The sequence below is a fragment of the Arvicanthis niloticus genome, chromosome 13, assembly GCF_011762505.2.
Source record: "Arvicanthis niloticus isolate mArvNil1 chromosome 13, mArvNil1.pat.X, whole genome shotgun sequence".
In the NCBI taxonomy this organism is placed as follows: Eukaryota; Metazoa; Chordata; class Mammalia; order Rodentia; family Muridae; genus Arvicanthis; species Arvicanthis niloticus.
This window is the reverse complement of record NC_047670.1, coordinates 54937016-54955448: the sequence shown is the minus strand read 5'-3', so window position 1 is coordinate 54955448 and position 18433 is coordinate 54937016. Positions and strand designations below refer to the sequence as shown.

At 48.8% G+C, this 18433-nt stretch overlaps 1 protein-coding gene across 3 annotated transcripts; it reads right to left on the bottom strand.

The window, feature by feature from the left end:
• Window positions 1–803: 803 nt before the first annotated feature.
• Window positions 804–17142, bottom strand: LOC117718458 (DNA dC->dU-editing enzyme APOBEC-3-like). Of its 3 annotated transcripts, none has more exons than XM_076911640.1 (8): window positions 16907–17142; window positions 14376–14550; window positions 11753–12029; window positions 11500–11614; window positions 3069–3240; window positions 2075–2336; window positions 1724–1836; window positions 804–1435 (listed from the first exon to the last, which is right to left on the bottom strand). In XM_076911640.1, the coding sequence occupies exons 1-8, from the start codon at window positions 16990–16992 to the stop codon at window positions 1370–1372; spliced, it is 1266 nt and encodes a 421-aa protein (XP_076767755.1). In that variant the 5' UTR covers window positions 16993–17142; the 3' UTR covers window positions 804–1369. The 3 variants fall into 3 exon arrangements, with proteins under 3 accessions (XP_076767755.1, XP_034371914.1, XP_076767756.1); XM_034516023.2 differs by having other exon boundaries at window positions 3069–3237; XM_076911641.1 differs by lacking the exon at window positions 14376–14550 and having other exon boundaries at window positions 16907–17105.
• Window positions 17143–18433: the final 1291 nt, after the last annotated feature.

The following is an 18433-nucleotide window of genomic DNA, read 5'->3' as shown; positions in this document are numbered from 1 at the left end:
ACAAAAAAGGATTTCCAAATGAACTAAATGCATTCTGTGTTGTGAAACAGCCATAAACCTTTGAGGATCAAGATGGAATATTCTATTGAAGAACAAGAGGGAGACTTTTAAAAGACAGTCAACACTGTTAGCCCGACTGGATTTGGACACATGTTTGGATATGTCTAACAGTGTTTCCAGAGAGGCGTATGTAATTTTTTGTGGTGTGTGTGTGGTGTGTGTTACACATACATACTCATGTGGAGGCCAGAGGCCAAGTGTCTTCCTCTATCAAACTCCATTTTCTTTTCTTTTCTTTTTTCTTTCTTTCTTTCTTTTTTTTTTCTTTTTTTTTTTTTTTTTTTTTGAGACAGACATCCTATATAGAGGGAACTGGGCTGGAACAATATATGTGTGTGTGTACATATATGTATATAGACATACTTTATGTACATACACACACACACACACACACACACACACACACACACACACACACACACACGGGGTGCCACAGAGTCCAGGAGAGGGCACCAGGTACCCTGGAGCTAGACTTAGCAAGTGTGAGCTGTGGGAGGTGGGTGCTGGGATCTGAACTCTGATCTTCAGGTGCAGCCAGCTCTCTTCCTTGTCATGCACTCTGATGGGTGAGGGGGCCTGGTTGTCCACTTTATTAGAAAAGAGCTTAGGTTATTAGATTTTAAACTGTTCTTTTGGTGTTTTGTTTTGTTTGTTTGAGACAGGATCTCACTGTTTAGCCCAGGATGACCTCAAACCTGTGGCAATTCTCCTGCCTCAAACACACACGACCCATCATGCATGACTTAATCTTGTCTTTCTTTTACTTCTTCCATTTATTTATTTATTTATTTTTATTTTTGAGACAGGGTCTCTCTGTGTAGTTCTGGCTGTCCTGGAGCCCACTATGTAGATCAGGCTGGCCTGGAACTCATGGAGATCCTCCTGCCTCTGCCTATGGTTAGAGGCATACTGCTCCACCATGCCTGGCCCAACTTAAAATTTTCAAGTACAAAATTAAGCACCTATTGATGGAAAAAAAATGTAAAAAGATAATGAAAGAGGAAGGAAAGGCCTGGAATGATGGCCCAGGGTCCCAGAACAGTGGCTCAGGGCTGGGAATGGGTGGCTCATACCTTAAACCCAGCTCTCAGAAGGCACTGGCAGGTGGATTATGGAGTTTAAGGCCAGCTTGGTCTAGTATTGTGTTCCAGAGTAGCAAGCTATCTGTGAGACCCTGTCTTCAGAACAAAGCAAACACAACAAAAAACAAACGAAAAGGGAAAACAAAGAAATAGGAGAGCAACGGGTTTCCTAGGCTTGGGGCTGGGCGGTGATCACCGAAAGACCTTCTTGAATCTCTTCTTGCTGTTCAAGGCAACGGCGGTCCAAGATGTAAATTTTTAAAGTCATTCACCAAATCTTGCAGGCCCCAGGACTGTTGGGAAAGAAACATGGTTGCGCCAATGGGTGTGAGGAAGAGAGGCAACAGGGACGTTCTAGTTAAGAAGGGGACAGAGAGGTGTGGAGAGGAGGGGCTGGCCTCAGGGGAGGGTGAGGGAAGGGGCACCCAAGGAACATGGAAAGAGGCAGTCGGGGCATGCAACAAGAAGCCTGGACCCAGGATTGAGAGTTCTGAGGAAACAGGTAGGGACTGTAATGGGGCTGGGATTGAAGGGGCGGAGTCTGCACTAGGAGGTGGGGCCTGCAGCAAGGTGTGTCTCACCTCCTTGATCTTCCGGAGCCGCCTTTTTATGCGCCAGCTGTTTTTCTCCAGTTTATTCCATGGAATAAATGGCCTTTGCGGGCTCACGAAGTTTGTCCAGCAGTCAGTAAACTCTGAAATGAAAAAAATAGGGTACCTGGTGAGTCCCCAGCCTTCCCCTACTACCTTCCCTTCTCAGGGTGTTACTCGCTTCATAGACTGCCCAGTCGGGTGGAGGCAAATCTTTGGCCTCAGCAGGGCTAGCATCCTCCCTTCCTGGCCAGCTTCCCTTCCATTCTCCTGGCCATGGCTTGTCCTATCGAAGCTGGACAAGCTTCCCACTGCCCACTGGTGGCCGTGATCCTTCCTTACGTGGGAGATCCATGACGTCCACCTGGATCCCTGATCGCCACAGAGAACACAACCCCTTCTGGAACTTCTTCCTCCAGTAGAAATACAGGCGGGAGGTGTAGATCCGCAGAATTATATCTGGATGATTCTTTTTGAATGCAGCCAGTTGCCGGGCACAGTTCGGGCAGGGGCTCCAGGTGAAGTAGCAGGTGATTCTCACTTGGCTCAGCTTCATGAACCGTATCTTATCAAGGAAGAGGATTTCCGCATGCGGTTTACCTTTCTGAGGGGAGGCCAGGCAGAGAGAGGTTGGAAGGCAGAAGCCGGATGAGACAGTATGAGACTGTGGGTGAGCTTGGAGATCGGGGGCTTGTGAATTTCTTAATGTCTTGCCCAGCACAGGGAGAAACCCTCATTCTGTATTCAACCACTAACTCCTCATTCCCAAAGCACCACAGACTTTTCTAAATCGGACAAGAATCCCAGAGGTGCCCAGAGAAAAGGGTTCAGCAAACAGATGGTACTTTCAAGTCATGGTCCCCAGTGCTGTGACCTCACTTCAGGATGGTGACCCTGGAACTCATTATGTTAACCAAGCTGGCTTCAAACGCCTCCCGAGTGCTGGGAGTGAAGGGTGACCGTCACTGAGTTCAACAAGAGGTTTTCAAAGATGTTTTAACTGAAGAGCGGGTTGTAGTGAGAAGGAAGGACGGGCAGCCTGGGAGAGCAGTGAAAAGCCCACTGTGTCTAGTTCATTGTTTCCTCAAGGCAGTAAAAAAGGAGACCCAGGAGGATGATCAAACATGGAGTGCACCACCACGCGTGGCAGGAAGCATGTGCTATATGCAAGGGAACAACCTTGAAAGATTCAGGACAAGCAAGAAAGACTGAGCCCCAGTGTGTTAAGAGAGAGGAACTGAAGGTTGGGACCTTCGTGTTGTTCGTGATGTTACTGGAGGGGCAGGGGGAAGTCCCTGGCTGCCTCTTGATCTGGCTCTGAGAACCCATCTGGTACCTTGCTTAGCAGGTAGCCTTTGAGTGACTCTTGGCCATTGGACCACTCCAGCTGGTAGCATAGGTAGGACTTCCTGCGGTAGTAATGAAGCTGGCCTGGCTGATGCTGGATTGGCTGGACCCAGTGGCTGTTGTTAAACTGCAGGGAAAACACCTCGTCTCTTAGCAGACTACTGTACAAGAAACAAAAAGATAAACAAAGGTGAGAAAATGTGACCTCTGGGCTCAGCCTGTTCTTAAGTCAACTCTGGGCTAATGTAGGGTGAGGGGGTAGGAAGGTGGGGGGAGTAAAAGTGTGTGTGTGTGGGGGGGTGCAGGTGCATCAGGGACTTCTCCCTAGCACCCTGCATGCTGCCTCCATACTCCCTACGGCAGCCGTTTAGGATGGATGGTCATGTTGAACCACTCTAGAAAATGCTTTACATTTGTGTATCTATTTGTTAATTTTGTCTGTGAGCAGTGTGCATTTATGCATGCATAAATCTCACATTGTGCATGGGGAGGTCAGAGGTCAGCTTGCAGGAAATGGTTGGTCCCCTACCAGGTTCTTCCAGGGGCCTCATCAGGTTGGCAGCAAGTAAAGGTTTACTTACTCAGACATCTTGCTGGCCCAGGAATTGACGTAGCTACACAACATCACAGCCTGACTGCCCACACAGAACCTCCCCACAGAAGCAGCCCCTGAGAGAGTGCCTGTACACAGTTCCCGCTGCCTAACCTGCTGCAGCTAACCTAATGAATTATCCTCCTCCACTTCTGACACCTTCATCATCAACCTGTCAATCATTAGCCTGTCACCACATCCCCACATGGCCTCTTCATCCTAAGCCCTTGTCGAGTGGCATATATACTAAGAAACACGTGATGTCTCTAGCTGGGGCCGCTCCCCAGTGGAACCTAAGGGTGTCTGTGTTCTAGTCATTGCCTTGGGAGTGAGAGTGTAGATTCTCCTGGGTCTTTCTCTTAATCTTGGGACTCAGGGCCATCTGATGGAGCCTGGCCAGGGCTGCTCTTGTGAGGAGCAGACATGTTCTTGCAGACAGCTCAGCTCTCAGGGACACGAGTAACCCAGCCTCAACAGATTTTCCAGTCAAAGGTCCTCTTTCTTCCCCCTGGCAACTAATGGCTCTTGGCCAAAGTGACTCTTTGGTAGTACCAAAAGGCCTGGGACAAGGTGGCCTCAGAAGAGAAAGGGGAGTGTTTTCTGTCTCTCATTTCTCTTCCTGGTTGATGCAGGAGGCCCAGCTCATCGTGGGTGGATCTGCATGTCCTATGGATCTTGCTCCCATCTCTGACTGTGACACACTGCAAAACACTCTCCTGTTTCTTGTCCCCCAACGCCTGAACTCAGAGTGTGGCAGCAATGGCAGGGCAGCTCGTCTAGAGTGAATCTGTGCCTGTTTCCAGGAGTCAGTCCTCCTAACTCTGGCTCTCCCTCTTTCTTGCCTCTCCTTCGTGAAGCTTCTCTGCAGTGAGCCCCTAATCCTGTGATCTCTGCTGGAAAACTCCACTTTCCACTGATTGGTAAGCTTTCCTCACAGGCATGCAGGCTGCCCTGGGCCTGTAGCCTTCTATCAAGTAAGACATTGCTATAGAGCAGTGCCTGTACCTTCTAAGGGGACACTTTGTGACATTCCATAGTCCCATCATGGGACTGGCCACTAGGATGCTTTATTTTAATGACTGTCACCAGGCCACCGTGTGTGCTTCCAGACCAGGAGACCTGGCTCCCATGGTTCCACTCTGCATCTTCCATCTTCCCCTTTTCTGTGTGTACATGTGGCTTGTTTGGTACATGCATGTGTGCCCATGTAGAGGCCAGAGCGGGACAATGGGTATCTTATACCCTGAACTGGAAGCTCCTCATTTAGTCTGCTCTGGCTGACCAGTGGGCTCCTGGGTGTTACCATCTTCAACACCCTGTGCTGGGCTATGAACACATGCAGATTTGCCCAGCTCTCTTATATGGCTAGTGGAATTCTTGGCGCTTGCAAAGCAAATGCTCGTACCCCTGAGCCAGCTTCCTCATCCCCGCCCTCTCTAAGTGTGCGGGAACCCTCTGTTTTCTGGCTGTCATGCTTCTCTGTCAAGATTCAAATCTACAAAAAGTCACCACCTGTTGGGACTAGAGGGCCACCTGAAGGGTTCCAGTGGTTCAGAGCACTGGCTGCTCCTGCAAAGGACCCAGGTTTGGTTGCCAGCAGCCACATGGTGGCCCACAGCCATCTGTAACCCCAGTTCTAAGGGATCTGATAGCTTTTTCTTCTGTCCTGTATGGGTAATGTATGCAGGTGAACTTATGTAAGTACAGACAAGACATGTATACATATAAAACATTTTTTTTAATTAAAAAAAAACAAAAAAACAACCAACTCACCACATGTAAAGTTTGGTGAGATTCTTAAGGTCCTAAGAAAGGCGGGGTATTTTGGGTAGCCACTTTTTTTGTCCTAACTCTTCTGACTTATCTCTCAAAAGGAAAAATGGGCCCGCTGAAGGGGAAGCTATTGGATAAATGTCAAACCTAGGGGCACCATTCCAACTTAAATACCAGGCGGGTAAGGGCTGATTCCCAAGATTACAGACAGACCGGTGTATGTGTGTGTGTGCGCGGGCGCGAGAGTGTGCGTGTATGGGGATGGGGGTGGGACAAAGAACCCTTTGTTTGTTTGTTTTGCAGGGAGGTTTGTTGAGGGGATGTGTCCTTCCCTAGCTCACAGTGTGAAGAGGCCAAACCAGGTGGGCCCAGCCTACCATCATCAGACCAAAAAGCCAGTCTCCGTTCCAGCCTGCACCCCTGCCCTGCCTGGTTCTCCAGAAGGTAGCCCATGTTTTCAGGGGGGACCACATGCCTTCTATATGCGAAAGGACAAGTACAGGCTAATGTCTAAGGGTTTTGAGCCTCCACATTGCCCCCTTCCTGCCTAAGGTTAATTTCATTGTCCTAGATCAATGAAATGGCTCTTCTTTCTTTGCAAAAAAGATTTTAGCTTTCATTTGTAATGATGTGGGGGCTGGGTGGGGGGGGAGGCGGGTTTGTGTACATGTGTGTGGGTGCCAGGAGAGGCCAGAAGAGGCTGTCAAAGCCCCTGAGACTGGAGCTACAGGCGTTTATGAGCTACCTGGTATGAGTCCCAGGTCTCTCTTCAAGAGCAGTCGGCATTTTTTTTTCTTTTCTTTTTTAACTACTGAACCTTCTCTGCAGTCTCCAAACTTTTCTTATCTTTGCCAGAGCTTGCTGGACAGTAACATTCTGTAATCCAAAAACTGATGTGAGACCAAGCCCCTCCGCAACTATAAAAGCATGGGCGGGGCCTCGGGGCGCACACATGCGTGCGTGCATGAGCGCACACATAACAAAGAGTAAATGGAGCAATCACACACGGGAACTTTATGTATCAGCAGTGCATAAAAAACCTGGTGCAGCAAACTATCCTTCAGTGTATTCAACCGCCAAAGCTTATGAACCTAAACCCAGAATGATAAAGAACCAAAAAGAGCAGCCAGAACCCAGGCAAGAACAGCTGTCTCTGATGGGGCCCTGCAACATCCAAAGTGCACATGGGTATGCAGGCCAGCTCTATTACAACAGTAAACGGTTCAAGGATTCATGCTTTTCTTTGAAAAGAACACAATCCACTTATGCCCATCCTTGCTTTGGCCACCAGGCATATTCTTTGTTTTTAAGCGCAGGGTCTCACTGTGCAGCTCTGGCTGGCCTAAAACTCACCATGTAGATCAGCTTAGCCTTGAACTCATGGAGATCCTCTTTATACTAGGATCAAATGTATGCACCGCAGAAGTTAGGTGATCACCCAGGCCTTTAATCCGAGCACTTAGGAGGCAGAGGCAGTCTCAAAGAAAAAACCAAGACAAACAAAAGCTCTGTGCCAACACACTTGGCATTAGGTGGGTCCTTCTAAAAAAGATTTCATTTTTATGTATGCAACGGCATCTATGAGTGTGTGTGTGTGTGTGAGAATGTGTTGTTTGTGAGTGTATTTGTATGCGTGAGTATATGTGTATGTGTGTGTTTGTATGTGTGTATGTGTTTGTGTGTGACTGTGTTTGTGAGTATATGTGTGTGAGTGTATGTGTGTCTGTGAGTGTGCATGTGTGTGTGAGTATATGTGTCTGTGAGTGTGTGTGTGAGAGAGAGTGTATGTGTGAGTGTGTGAGTATATGTGTGTCTGTGAGTGTGTGAGTATGTGTGTGAGTATGTGTGTGTGTGAGTGTGTGAGTATATATGTATGTCTATGAGTGTGTGTGAGTGTGTATGTGTGAGTGTGTGTGTGAGTGTGTGTGTGTACCCCATGTAGCATTTGGTGCACTACGTGGGGACTGGAGAATTTTGTCTCCACCTTGCTCTTTCTCCTAACTTGGAGCCCTTGAAGAGAAAAGGTGTGTGTGCGTGCATGTGTGTGTGTGTGTCTTAGAGGAAAAGGTCACACCCACCCACAGGATGTAAGAAAAGATCCGACTCTCACAAGTTGTCCTCTGACCTCCTCCATCTGTGCTCCATGGCACCCACTTACCTATACACACAAACATAGCACAAAAAAGGGTTGAGGTTCCCTTATAGCGCGGGAGAGAATCTTTGCCAGTCATGCATCTAGCAAGGGATTCATATGTCAAAGATTAAAAAAGAAAAAAAAAAAAAAACTAAACGAAAAAATATTGAACACCAAAACCCACTATCCAATTAGTAAACAAGAAATGGCACCATACTGAGGGTTGGGCCCTCACTGAGCTGGTGAAATGCTTACTGTGCAAACATGAGGCTCCAGGTGTAGACCCTTAGGTCCCATAAAAAGCTCGCTATAGAGGGATGGACTGTGGTCCCAGTGCTGGGGCCCCCTGACTCACCCATGTGGCTAACTCATGGCCTGCCTCAAAAACTATGGTAGAGTAGCTCGTGCCTGCAGTCCCAGCCCTCGAGACCAGCCTGGTCTACATAGTGAGCTCTAGGCCAGCCGTGGCTACCTGGTGAGAGGCACTGTCTAAAAAAGTTAAACAAAACATTAACTTAAAAAAAAAAATGACACCAAATGCTGGGGAGGAAAGGGTGTATGGGAGGAAGCCCCTCTGCTGTGGGTAGGAACACACACTAATGTAGTTGCTATGGAATAGCACGGAGGTCTCAAATGACCAAGAATTAAAAGAGCATATGACCCAGACACACCACTCCCAAGGGTAAACAGGAAAGTCACCACGCCACAGAGGCACCTTCATTATCTACAAAAGCCAAACTATGAGACCAGTCTAGGTGTGTCCATCAACAGACGAATGGATGAAGACCACGGGGCTGTGCACGAAACGGAGTCTTACTCAGCCACGAAGCAGAAAGCGTGTGCTTTGCAGACAAATGCAAGGACTTGGAGACCCTGCTGCCAAGTGAGTAAGCCACACAGAAGTGCACAACCACACACTTCCTCACTCGAATATGTACGCATGTGCGGACATGTGGAAGGAGGAGAGAGACTACTTGTGGTGAGGAAGGGTCTAGCTGCAGAGGGAACAAGAGGACACTGGTGTGTGTGTGTGTGTGTGTGTGTGTGTGTGTGTGTGTGCGCACTACATCAATAGACATCTGTGAAGATACAATAACTAAACCCATTATTTTGTACACTGACTTAAAAATTATAAATACATATGAAAAAAACTAAAGCCAGGCTCCAAAAAGCACAGAAGCAGGCAAGCAGTGGGGTCTTCTGAAGGAACCCGGGGTGGGAGGAGATACAAAGTGGCTAGTTCTGGCCACCTCCCCCACTACAAGAGGCACTATTTGGGTTTTTTTTTTTTTTTCCCCTTTCCTGAGGCGACCCGTGGCCCTGGGAAAGTCCCCGGTTTGTTACTGGGCTCCGTGTGTGACCGCATCCACTCCTCCGGGTTGATGGCCCTGCTGTTTACTTTTTGTTGTTTAAGTGAGACAGAGTGTCTTTGTGTAGCCTTGGCAGTCTTAGATCTAGCTTTGTGAACCAGGGTGGCCTCAAACTCACAGAGATACGACTGTCCCCCAAGTGCTGGGATAAAAGGCATGCACCACGTTTGGTCTTCTCTTTTTAAAATCTCCTTGGGCCCTGCCTACCTGTCTTCTCTGCTCTCCAGCTCCCCCCGCCCCTACCTGCACTGGAGCATCCTATGGGATATCCTGGGCATGGTGGTGGTCCTAGACCTCCAGTTTGGGGGCTTCACTTCCTGCTTAGTAAACTCTGTCTCTGAGACCCTGATAGTGATGTACAAGCCCAAGGAAGCTAAGCTGGCTCAGTCTCAGGCTTACTTTCCTTCCTGTGATGCTCTGGCTTGGTCTAGGTAGAGACAGGTCATCTCATGCAGTCTCAACAGGGAACTACAAGGAAAGGAGAAACAAATGCCAGAAAGAGAGACGGGTGCAGAGCTGGATGGGAAGGGGGAGGGCAGAAGGAGCCCTCCTCGCTCACTCCTAACTGGCACTTGGTGTGGTTCAGGGCACAGGAGTTCATCTCCTGCCCTGGAGAAGGCAACACCTTCCGCCCTATCTGCCACCCCAACAATACAGGAATGGAGGGCCATCTCAGAGGAGGTCTCAGATTGTCTCTCCAGGTCACACAGCAAATAAACAACATGGCTGGAGGGCTGGCCAGGTTTGCTTGGCTGTGTCCCCTCCTCCTCCAGCTGCCCCTCTGTGGTCCTCATTGTTCTCAGGAAAGTAGCAGGAGTTGGGGGTGGGGGTGGGAAAGATGTGACTCCCACAGAGCCTGCCAAGTCTGAGATACAAGGACAAGGACTTCAAGTTCACCTTCCTGAAGCTTTCAGGCTGCTTTGGCAAGTCCCAACCAAGGATCCTCAGATTAAAAAATACAAAGAAGTCTGTGAAAGCTGTCATCTCAGGGCCTGGCTCTCACAAGGACAGGAGTCCCTGGCAGGCCTCCTCCTCCTCCCTCTCACCCTCTGGTCTCTGGATGCCTTGGCTCCTCTCTAGCCACAACAGAGGCTCAGGCAAGAGTTTAGTCATCTGGGTCAAGCTGAGCTCTTATTTCTCATGGTATCATAAAAAATGGCAGGGGAAGCCAGAGGCTATTGTCCATGGCCAGCCTATGATCTTTCTCTCCTGAGCTTCCCCCAAATACCTGCCTCCTGGTCTCACCTCCCATGCTGCCCAGTTGCCAAAGGTGCCTTCTCTAGCTATCCCTCTGGACTGGCCTTTTACTCTTTTAAAAAAACAAAAAGTATTTATCATCATCATCACAACCACCACCATCATCAACATCATCATTGTTATTATTATTATTATTATTATTATTATTATTATTATTAGAGAGAGAGAGAGAGAGAGAGAGAGAGAGAGAGAGAGAGAGAATGAAGTAGGTATTCACCTGCCATGGCCTAAGGGTGAAAGGTCAGAAGGCAACTCTGTAGAACTGTTTCTCTCCTTCCACCTTTATGTGGATTCCAAGGACCAAAGTCATGACACAAGGCTTGCGTGACAGGCACCTTTACCCAGCAAGCCACCTTACCAGCCAGCTCTACTCTTACCCCTCTCGTTCTTCAACCCTCCACTCCATAAGGGTACCCTGCCACTCTGTTTTGTTCAGTCCCCAGTCCCCTTGGCTCACCGGCATCCCACCCAGAGCCTCGTTTCTGGGAGACATTTTATAAGACAGACATGTGACAGGGAGGGCGGATAGTGAGGATGTAACAAGGTCTGGGAAATGGAAGAGGGTGCCAGGGTCTGGCCAGGATTCTCCTGGGGTGCTGGCAACCAGAACAAGGACTCTGTGCTCCCTATCCAGTTCAAGGCCCCTACACCTCAGGACTCAGAATGGGGCCAGTATGGAGGCCTGCCACTTAGGTGGTTCCTCAGTCAAGGTCAAAACCAGATTTATGAGAAGAGGGAGTTTAGCGAGAGGGAAGCTGGGAAGGTCCACACAGCACACAGAAACCCAACAAGAAGGACCATCTATAAGCCAGGGGAGAGCATCAGGAAATACTGCTTGCCAGCCTCTCGGACCTGGAGAGCACCTGCTGGGTATCGGCCCTCCCTTCCTCTAGGCATCTTGGCTGCCTTTTTTTTTTTTTTTTTTTAATTTCAATGTTCATTGGTGCTTTGCCTGCATGTATATATGTGAGAAGCAACCCTGAGACAGGAGTTACAGACAGCTGGGAGCCACCATGTGGATGCTGGGAATTGAACTTAGGTCCTCTGGAAGAACAGTCAGTGCTCTTAACTGTTGAGCCATCTCTCCAGCCCCTCAAGACTGCCTTGATGGGGTTTCTCTACCTTCCCATCTCCATGCTTAGACACAAACCAACTGCTTGTAGCAGGACTCAAAGATGGGAGACACCAGGTTACAGGATTGGGAGGGCCTTGTGGTTAAAGACACCCCAGAGAGAGAAAAGGTCTAGGAAGAGGGAGAAGAAGGAAGGTAGTCAGGCATGAGACAGCCCCTCACCTGAGAATCTCCTGAAGATCGGAATTCTGGAACCTAAAATTTTCACACAGTCTCTTCCAAGGCCTGAATGGCTGGCCATCATTGTACACAAACTTGTTCCAACACTTTTTAAATTCTGAATCAGAAGAAGAGAGAAGGCAGTTAGGGCCCAGCAGGAGTCTCCACAGTCCCTCAAGGCTGGTTCCCTGGGCACACACCCTTCACTGTATGGCAGACCCACATGCCCTCCTATGTCTCTGGTGCCCACCCTCACCTGGTAGGTCCATGATAGCCACCTGGGCTCCTTCCTGAACAAGCCTTCGAAGCTTCTTATCGTAGTTCGGAGTCTTTGGGTAGTAGAGGCGGGAGCTGAAGATGGCCAGGCTCAGGTTGGGGTGTTTGGCCAGGAAGCCGGTCACCGGATCAGTACACTTGATGCAAGGGCTCCAGGACATATACCAGGTGATCTTGAACTCTTCCCTCGGGGACAGCCCTTTCAGTACTTGTTCATGGAACCAGTATATAAAGCAAAGTTCAGTGTGCATCTGGCCCTGGGATCAAAAGGGGAACTCTTGTTGGGAAGGGAGGAGCAGGCCTTGTGGGTGGAGGGTGGAGAGGACCTCCACTGGGTGTCTCCATCCCTCCCCATCTTCTTTGTTAATTTCCGAATTCCTCACCACTCAGGGTTTAGTACTAAGGCTACATTCTCAGCATCACCTCTCACTAGGGCTCTGAGCCCTGTTGAAGCCAGGTCCACTGGGGAATCCAGCTGGTTACCTGTCTGCCATATCTGCTGTGGAGGACATGGGCTAAGAAGACCCCTGAAGGAACCACTGACCAAGGGTAGCTACCGAGTTCTTGAAACGTGGCTCAGCTGAGGATACATTCACAGCGCAAGCGCAATACACAGTCATTTCGTCTCCTTTCCTTTTAAAATTTATTATTTATTTATTTATTTATTTATCAACACAGGGTTTCTTTGTGTAGCCCTGCCTATCCTGGAATTTGTTCTGTTTGCCAGGCTGGCTTTGAACTCAGAGATCTGCCTGCCTCTGCCTCCCCAAGTGCTAGGATTTAGGGTGTGCGCCACCATAACAGGCTATTTTCGTTTTATTTCTTTTTGTGTGTCCATTTCACTGTGTCTAAGGGTGACCTTGAACTCCTGACCTTCGTGTCTTAGCCTCTGGAGTACTGAGGTTACAGGCACCACCACTCCTGACTCATGCAGCTTTATTTCAAAGAGAAAAGGACTTGGGCCATGGCAGCCCGCATCTGTAATCCCAGCAGTTGAGAGGCTGAGGCTGAGACAGGGGAATTAAAAGGAGTTGGAAGCTATCTTGGGCTATAGAATGACATCTCATTTCAATACCATGTGTGTATGTCTCTCTGTGTGTGTTGACTATTTAAGTAGAATTTTATATTGGCTGGTCAGTGAAATAATGTTATTCATGTTGGATTAAATAAATCATTAAAATTCACTCCACCCACCCATCCTTTCAGATGTGCTAGGACATTCATATGGTCAATGCAGGCTTGGTACTCGTCAAAGCCACAAGTCACAACTGTTCCGAGAGGTCTTGTACCAGAGTTTAGCCAGGCTGGGACAGGTAGGCTTGGTGGGGTAGCCAAACAGACTGGGGTAGGAAGGCTGGAGTATAGTCCCTGTTATCTCATAACACAATATTATAAGAAACCTAAAGTGCACAGGGGGAGAGGAGGCTAGACCAACTCAGAAGGTACTAGGGCAAGATATGGTGCTGATGCCCAATGAGCGCCCGCCCTGCCTTTGAAGACAGTCAAGTACAGATTCCAGAACAGGCAGGGCATCAGTGCAGGGACTCAGGCTATCCCCCATCGTAGTGGTCATCTTACTTTTCTTTCTTTATTTTTTGTATAATAAAAATAATCATTATTATTGTTGTTTTTATTTTTCAAGACAGGGTTTCTCTGTGTAGCCCTGGTTGTCCTGGAACTCACTCTGTAGACCAGGCTGGCCTTGAACTCAGAAATCCGACTGCCTCTGCTTCCCCAGTGCTGGGAGGCATAGGCTACCACTGCCCAACATTATTATTTTTTGAGACAGGGTTTTACTGTGGTATTCCTGCTGGCCTGGAAGTGGCTATGTAGACCAGGCTAGCTTCAAACGCACAGAGATATACCTACCTCTGCCTTCAGAGCAGTGAGAGTAGAGGTGTGTGCCACCACACCCTGCCTCTGCATTCTCAACGAGCTTAGATTCTGCCTGTTGTAAGGACCTGGGTCACCTATTTATTTAGCTTTTGTGTGTGTGTGCCCATGGTGGGGACATGTGTGTGCACTCGTGAGTGTGCTTGTGGAGGGCTAGAGATTGACCCTGGATGTCTTGCTCACTCTTCACGGTGAGACAGGTTGACCCCCATGGTACCCAAAGCTTGCCAACTCAGCTAACCCCATGAGCCAGCTTGCTCTGAGGTTTCTTAGATTCTGCCTCCCGTCAGTTAGAAATATAGCTAGCCTCTAGGCCCACCTAGCTTTTCCATGGATTCTGGGGATCCAAACTCTGGATCTCATGCTTTTGTGGCAAGTGCTGTATCCTTGGGGCTACTTCTGCAGGCCTTTGGTATTTATTTACTGTTTGTTTGTTTATTGAGATAAGACCTCACTCAACCCAGGCTGGCCTCAGATTCTACATAAACAAGGATGACGCTGAACTTCTCGTTCTCCTGTCTCCACTTCGTGAATGCTAGGATTCCAGGTGTGAGCCACTATGCCTGGTGTGTGTGTGTGTGTGTGTGTGTGTGTGTGTGTGTGTATTTTTTTTTTTCTTCTTTTTCCTGTACTACTAGGGATCAATCCCAGGACTCCCATGAAAGTTAGGTAAACGTTCCACCAACTGAGTTACATCCCCAACCTTGTACCTCTTTCTTAAAGACCCCTTGGTAAAGGGGGACAGGTGAATCGCAGCCGTTCTTTCTATTCACTTCATAGCACAAGAAGGCATCTTTTCGGTCCTTGGCATAGTGTAGGTTATTAAAATGGAAGCAGAATGCTCCTTGAGATAACTTCTCTATAGGCTTTGGGCTTCTGCAGGCACTAGAGAGAAAACAGGAATTACAGAGTGTGCTCTGGAGTGATCTCAAGCAGAACAAGGGCCCTGAAGTCCTGAGGCACCCCCAACTCTCTGAACCTTTGACAATTTCTGGAGTCTTTCCAAGCAGGAAGACTGAAGAGGAAAAGAGAAAAATCCTGCCACCAGAGGGGTGCCTTCCTCCTTGGGCCGCACGCTGCTCCTCCTAGGCCTACCGAGAACACGTAAGGCCTGAGGGAAGGAAAGGTTCAAGACGCCAGCATTTGTCCGCTGCTCCTCGCAGGCTCAACTCCTCCACGTGGGATGGAGGTTTTAAAAATCAAGGAAATGAGACCAGAGAGATGACTGGTCAGTAAAGTGCTTTCACACAAGACCCGAGATTCTCAGGGCAGAGGTAAAAGCCAAGTGTGGGGGGGTGTGAATCTATAACCCTAAGCTGGGGAATCACACATAGGCAGATCCCAAGCGCTCGTGAGTGGCGAGTTCTCTGGAATCCACAACTCATTTCAGTGAAAGACTCTAGCTCAGAAAATAAAGTGCAGAGCACCTGAGGAAGACACTAGAGTCTGTAAGGAGCAGAAACGAGAGGATTATGCCAAGGTTGAGTCCTGCCAGGCTAGCCAGGGCTTCATAGCAAAATCTTGTCGGGGGTGGGGTGGAGTGGAGCGGGGGACAAAAAAAGTAAAAACCAAAACCAACAACAACAAAACAGCCAAACTACCACCACCACCACCAATAAAATTCTACAATATAATAACAACCAAAAACCAAGAGAGAGTCTGGATCCCCTACTTCAGAACTGGTTAGATATCAGTAGCCTTGGAAGGCACCAGGTTGGACCCATCCCTCACAGCCAGCAGTCCTTAGAATAAAAGGGCTGCAAGAGCTAGACTTCAATCAATCCTTGGTCAGAAGAATGGAATCTGAGGCTTATCTCTGACTCTGGAAGGAGACTTGATGACATCTGGGACTGGTTACAAGGCCACAAGTGGACAAGGCTATTAACAGATAATTGCCGATAACTGGCTTCAGGAGCCCTAATCCTGGAGACTGCTGGCTGGCCAGGGCCTTTCTGCTGAAGGCTGAAGACACACTATTCTGTGTCGTTCTCTCTATAGAGGTCTAGCCATCGCTGGCCAGAACAAAGTTGCTCAGAGAAAGGTGAATCTGTTCTAAAGATGAGCCGGGGAGATAGCTCAGCCAGTAAAAGTACTAGCTTTGAAATTAAATCCTGCATTTCTACTGCACGCATGCACACGCGCGCGCGCGCACACACACACACACATGCACACATGCTGGCTCGAGATTGTGGCTGGACTGCACACAGGACAGTGGTCTCCATTTGCTGTCCACTCAAACTCCGCTTTCTTGGCAAGACACTGAGTCTATCTTTTTTGCCTTACACTTGCTATAAACTGAAGAATTCTTTGATCGACATTACAGGCACCAGTAGAGGGGACAAATATCAGAGTGTCACCCCCAAGGGAGTAGGCAGTTCGGGGTGTAACTTTCTTCTCATTATATGTAGATTTAAAATACACTCATATCTCTGGACATTGGGTGTGTATACATGTGTGTACGTGTTATGAGTTACTATGTGCATGCTTGGCAGCCTGGGGGGTCAGGAGAGGGCCTTGGATCCCCAGAAGCTGTAGTTATAGGTGGCTGTGAGCCATACTATGTGTTTCCTGGGAGTGTGGCTGGAAACAACAAAAGTTCTTAACTGCTTAGCTATCTCTCTCCAGTGTCAACCCCGCCCCTATTCTTTTTCTTTTTCTCAAAGAGATATGAATGGTGTTGTTTGGAGAAGTCACCACGACCATCCAGGAAGTGGGTGTGTTAGGGGAGCTTCTCTTCACCCTTTGCCAGCATGTGGAGGGACTACTTCTGAAAGGTGATTCACATCGCCTTGGAGATTGGTACCCTCTTCTCCCAGCATCCCCCGAGGTTGGCTTAAAACAGCACGGGATATTCTATCTAGAACATCCATCGAAAGTTCTCCAAACGCGATCGTCCAAAGTCTGCTTCCATGGATTTTTCTTTAAATTTTGACGCACAGCCCAGCCTTGGATCAGAAGGAAGACCCACAGACGAACAGCCCCAGACTGAGGAGGAGTCTCAATAGGAAGAAATATGGGCGGCGTGGGGAGGGGTGCAGGGTGGCCAGTTTAGAAGCAGCTATAATGCAACCGAAGTGGCTCAGCAGGAACCCTCGAGGGGAGTGAGAGCTAGAGTATCCTGGAGAAAGCGAGGGAGGAGTTGGGGGTTGGGGACCTAGAGGAGAGGCTCAGCACGTAGCAAAATGGGGGCCAGCAGGAAGAGAATGCAGTAAAAATTTTGGAGGCGCTGGGGCAGCGGTACCTGGTCGGTGAATCGGGTCTATGACGGCTGCAGCCAGGGCAGACTGGTTCCATCTCAGCTCTGGGCCCCAGGCGCTGGGGTTGCATTTCCTGTGTACAGGCCCTGGCTTTGGGAGACCCCAGAAGTGCGAGTGACCTCCGGGGCCTCGTGAATGCAGGCCCCACCTTCTTCCTGCTTCAGCTCCCGGAATGGGAGGTCTCTAGGCGATCAAGCCCAGAAGGCTCCTGCCCACCTTCTCTCCTATCTGTCCCCTGACTTGGCAGAGACCTGCTCCTCTGGACGGCGGCCCGCGGGGATCGCAAAGAGAAAGGGAAACTAACTGACTGTAGAGAGAAGCGGGTACTGAGCGCGGTGAGGGTTAGACAGACGTCCCAAGGGTGGCCCCGGGCGTTTCCATCCAACCGGCCTAGGCCAACCTCTAGAGCTTGGAGCTAAAGCTGCCAGTTGAACCATGGGTTTGACTCTGCAGGTGTGAAGGAGTGGGGACTCCTAGATTCTCTCCCTTCAGCGTAAGAGGGGAGGGGACAGCCTAGCTTCGCATTTCTAATTGTAGCCTTGGATTTTGGCATCTTTCACCTCTGGCAATCTTCCCAACTGCCCCAGGTGTGGAGCTAGACTGAGATCGACGGGAACCCAAGCTCAAATGGGTCACTTATGGCTCAGGATCAGTCAGCAACAGGTGGCCGAGTTGGCATCAGAGCCTGTGATCCAAGCTCGATTCCCTGCAGATGAGGGAGACCGATGCCCAAAGATAAATGAGTTTGCTGTTCCCGCGGACCCGTGTCTCTCGAGGGTGGCAGCGTGGATCAGGAAAATGAAGCACAGGCACGCATTTGGTTAGTGAAGTTCATGAAGCGTTCTTTGCGGGAGTAAATGCGCGAGGCATCAAGTCATCTTTCGTGGTTTTGGATACATGCGTGCAGGTGACGCCATGCTCTCCACGGAGGCTCTGGGCACAATCGCCAGTTCCTAGAGTTCGAGAGCGTGTCACAGTGCCCCCACCTGGCAGAAGGCTATCCTATTTCTGTAGGAGGCAAACTTGAAGTTGGTTGGGGAGGGGAGCATGTGCCTTGGAAAACAAATGGACACAATGTAACAGCATTAACGGGAAATTATACTTAAATCAGAAGTAGACACATTTAAAAAGAAAATATAACAAAAGTAGATCCAGAAAATGCACCAAACCCAGATCCAAAGGAGCCAGAGGACATAATGGTAACCACACCAGCACTGCAGCCAAGGAATGAATTCTGTCCTTTTCTTAATGTGGCCTTTGGTGACTTATTTAACATCCTTGAGTCTGATATTCCTCATCTATAAACAGGCATTTAAAAACACTATCTTATGGGGTTGCTGGCAAGATAAAATGTGGTTTCTGTAAGAAACTTACAAGTGTCCACAATGTTATAAGAAATGAATGAAAGAAATAGTGTCAGTCACTGTATTTATTTCTTTATTATATGTAGTTGTATGAGCCTTTGCTTGCACCTATGTGTATATACCATTCAAAAGAGGGTATCAGATCCC

What these genes read in the sequence shown, in the direction of transcription:
- LOC117718458 (XM_076911640.1), bottom strand. Translation starts at nt 16,992, where the DNA reads ATGCAACCCCAGCGCCTGGGGCCCAGAGCTGAGATGGAACCAGTCTGC. An exon ending in AGACCCGATTCACCGACCAG is followed by an intron (nt 14,551 to 16,906) that starts GTACCGCTGCCC and finishes TTTTCTCTCTAG; the next exon opens with TGCCTGCAGAAGCCCAAAGC. An exon ending in AAGGGGTCTTTAAGAAAGAG is followed by an intron (nt 12,030 to 14,375) that starts GTACAAGGTTGG and finishes TTTTGATCCCAG; the next exon opens with GGCCAGATGCACACTGAACT.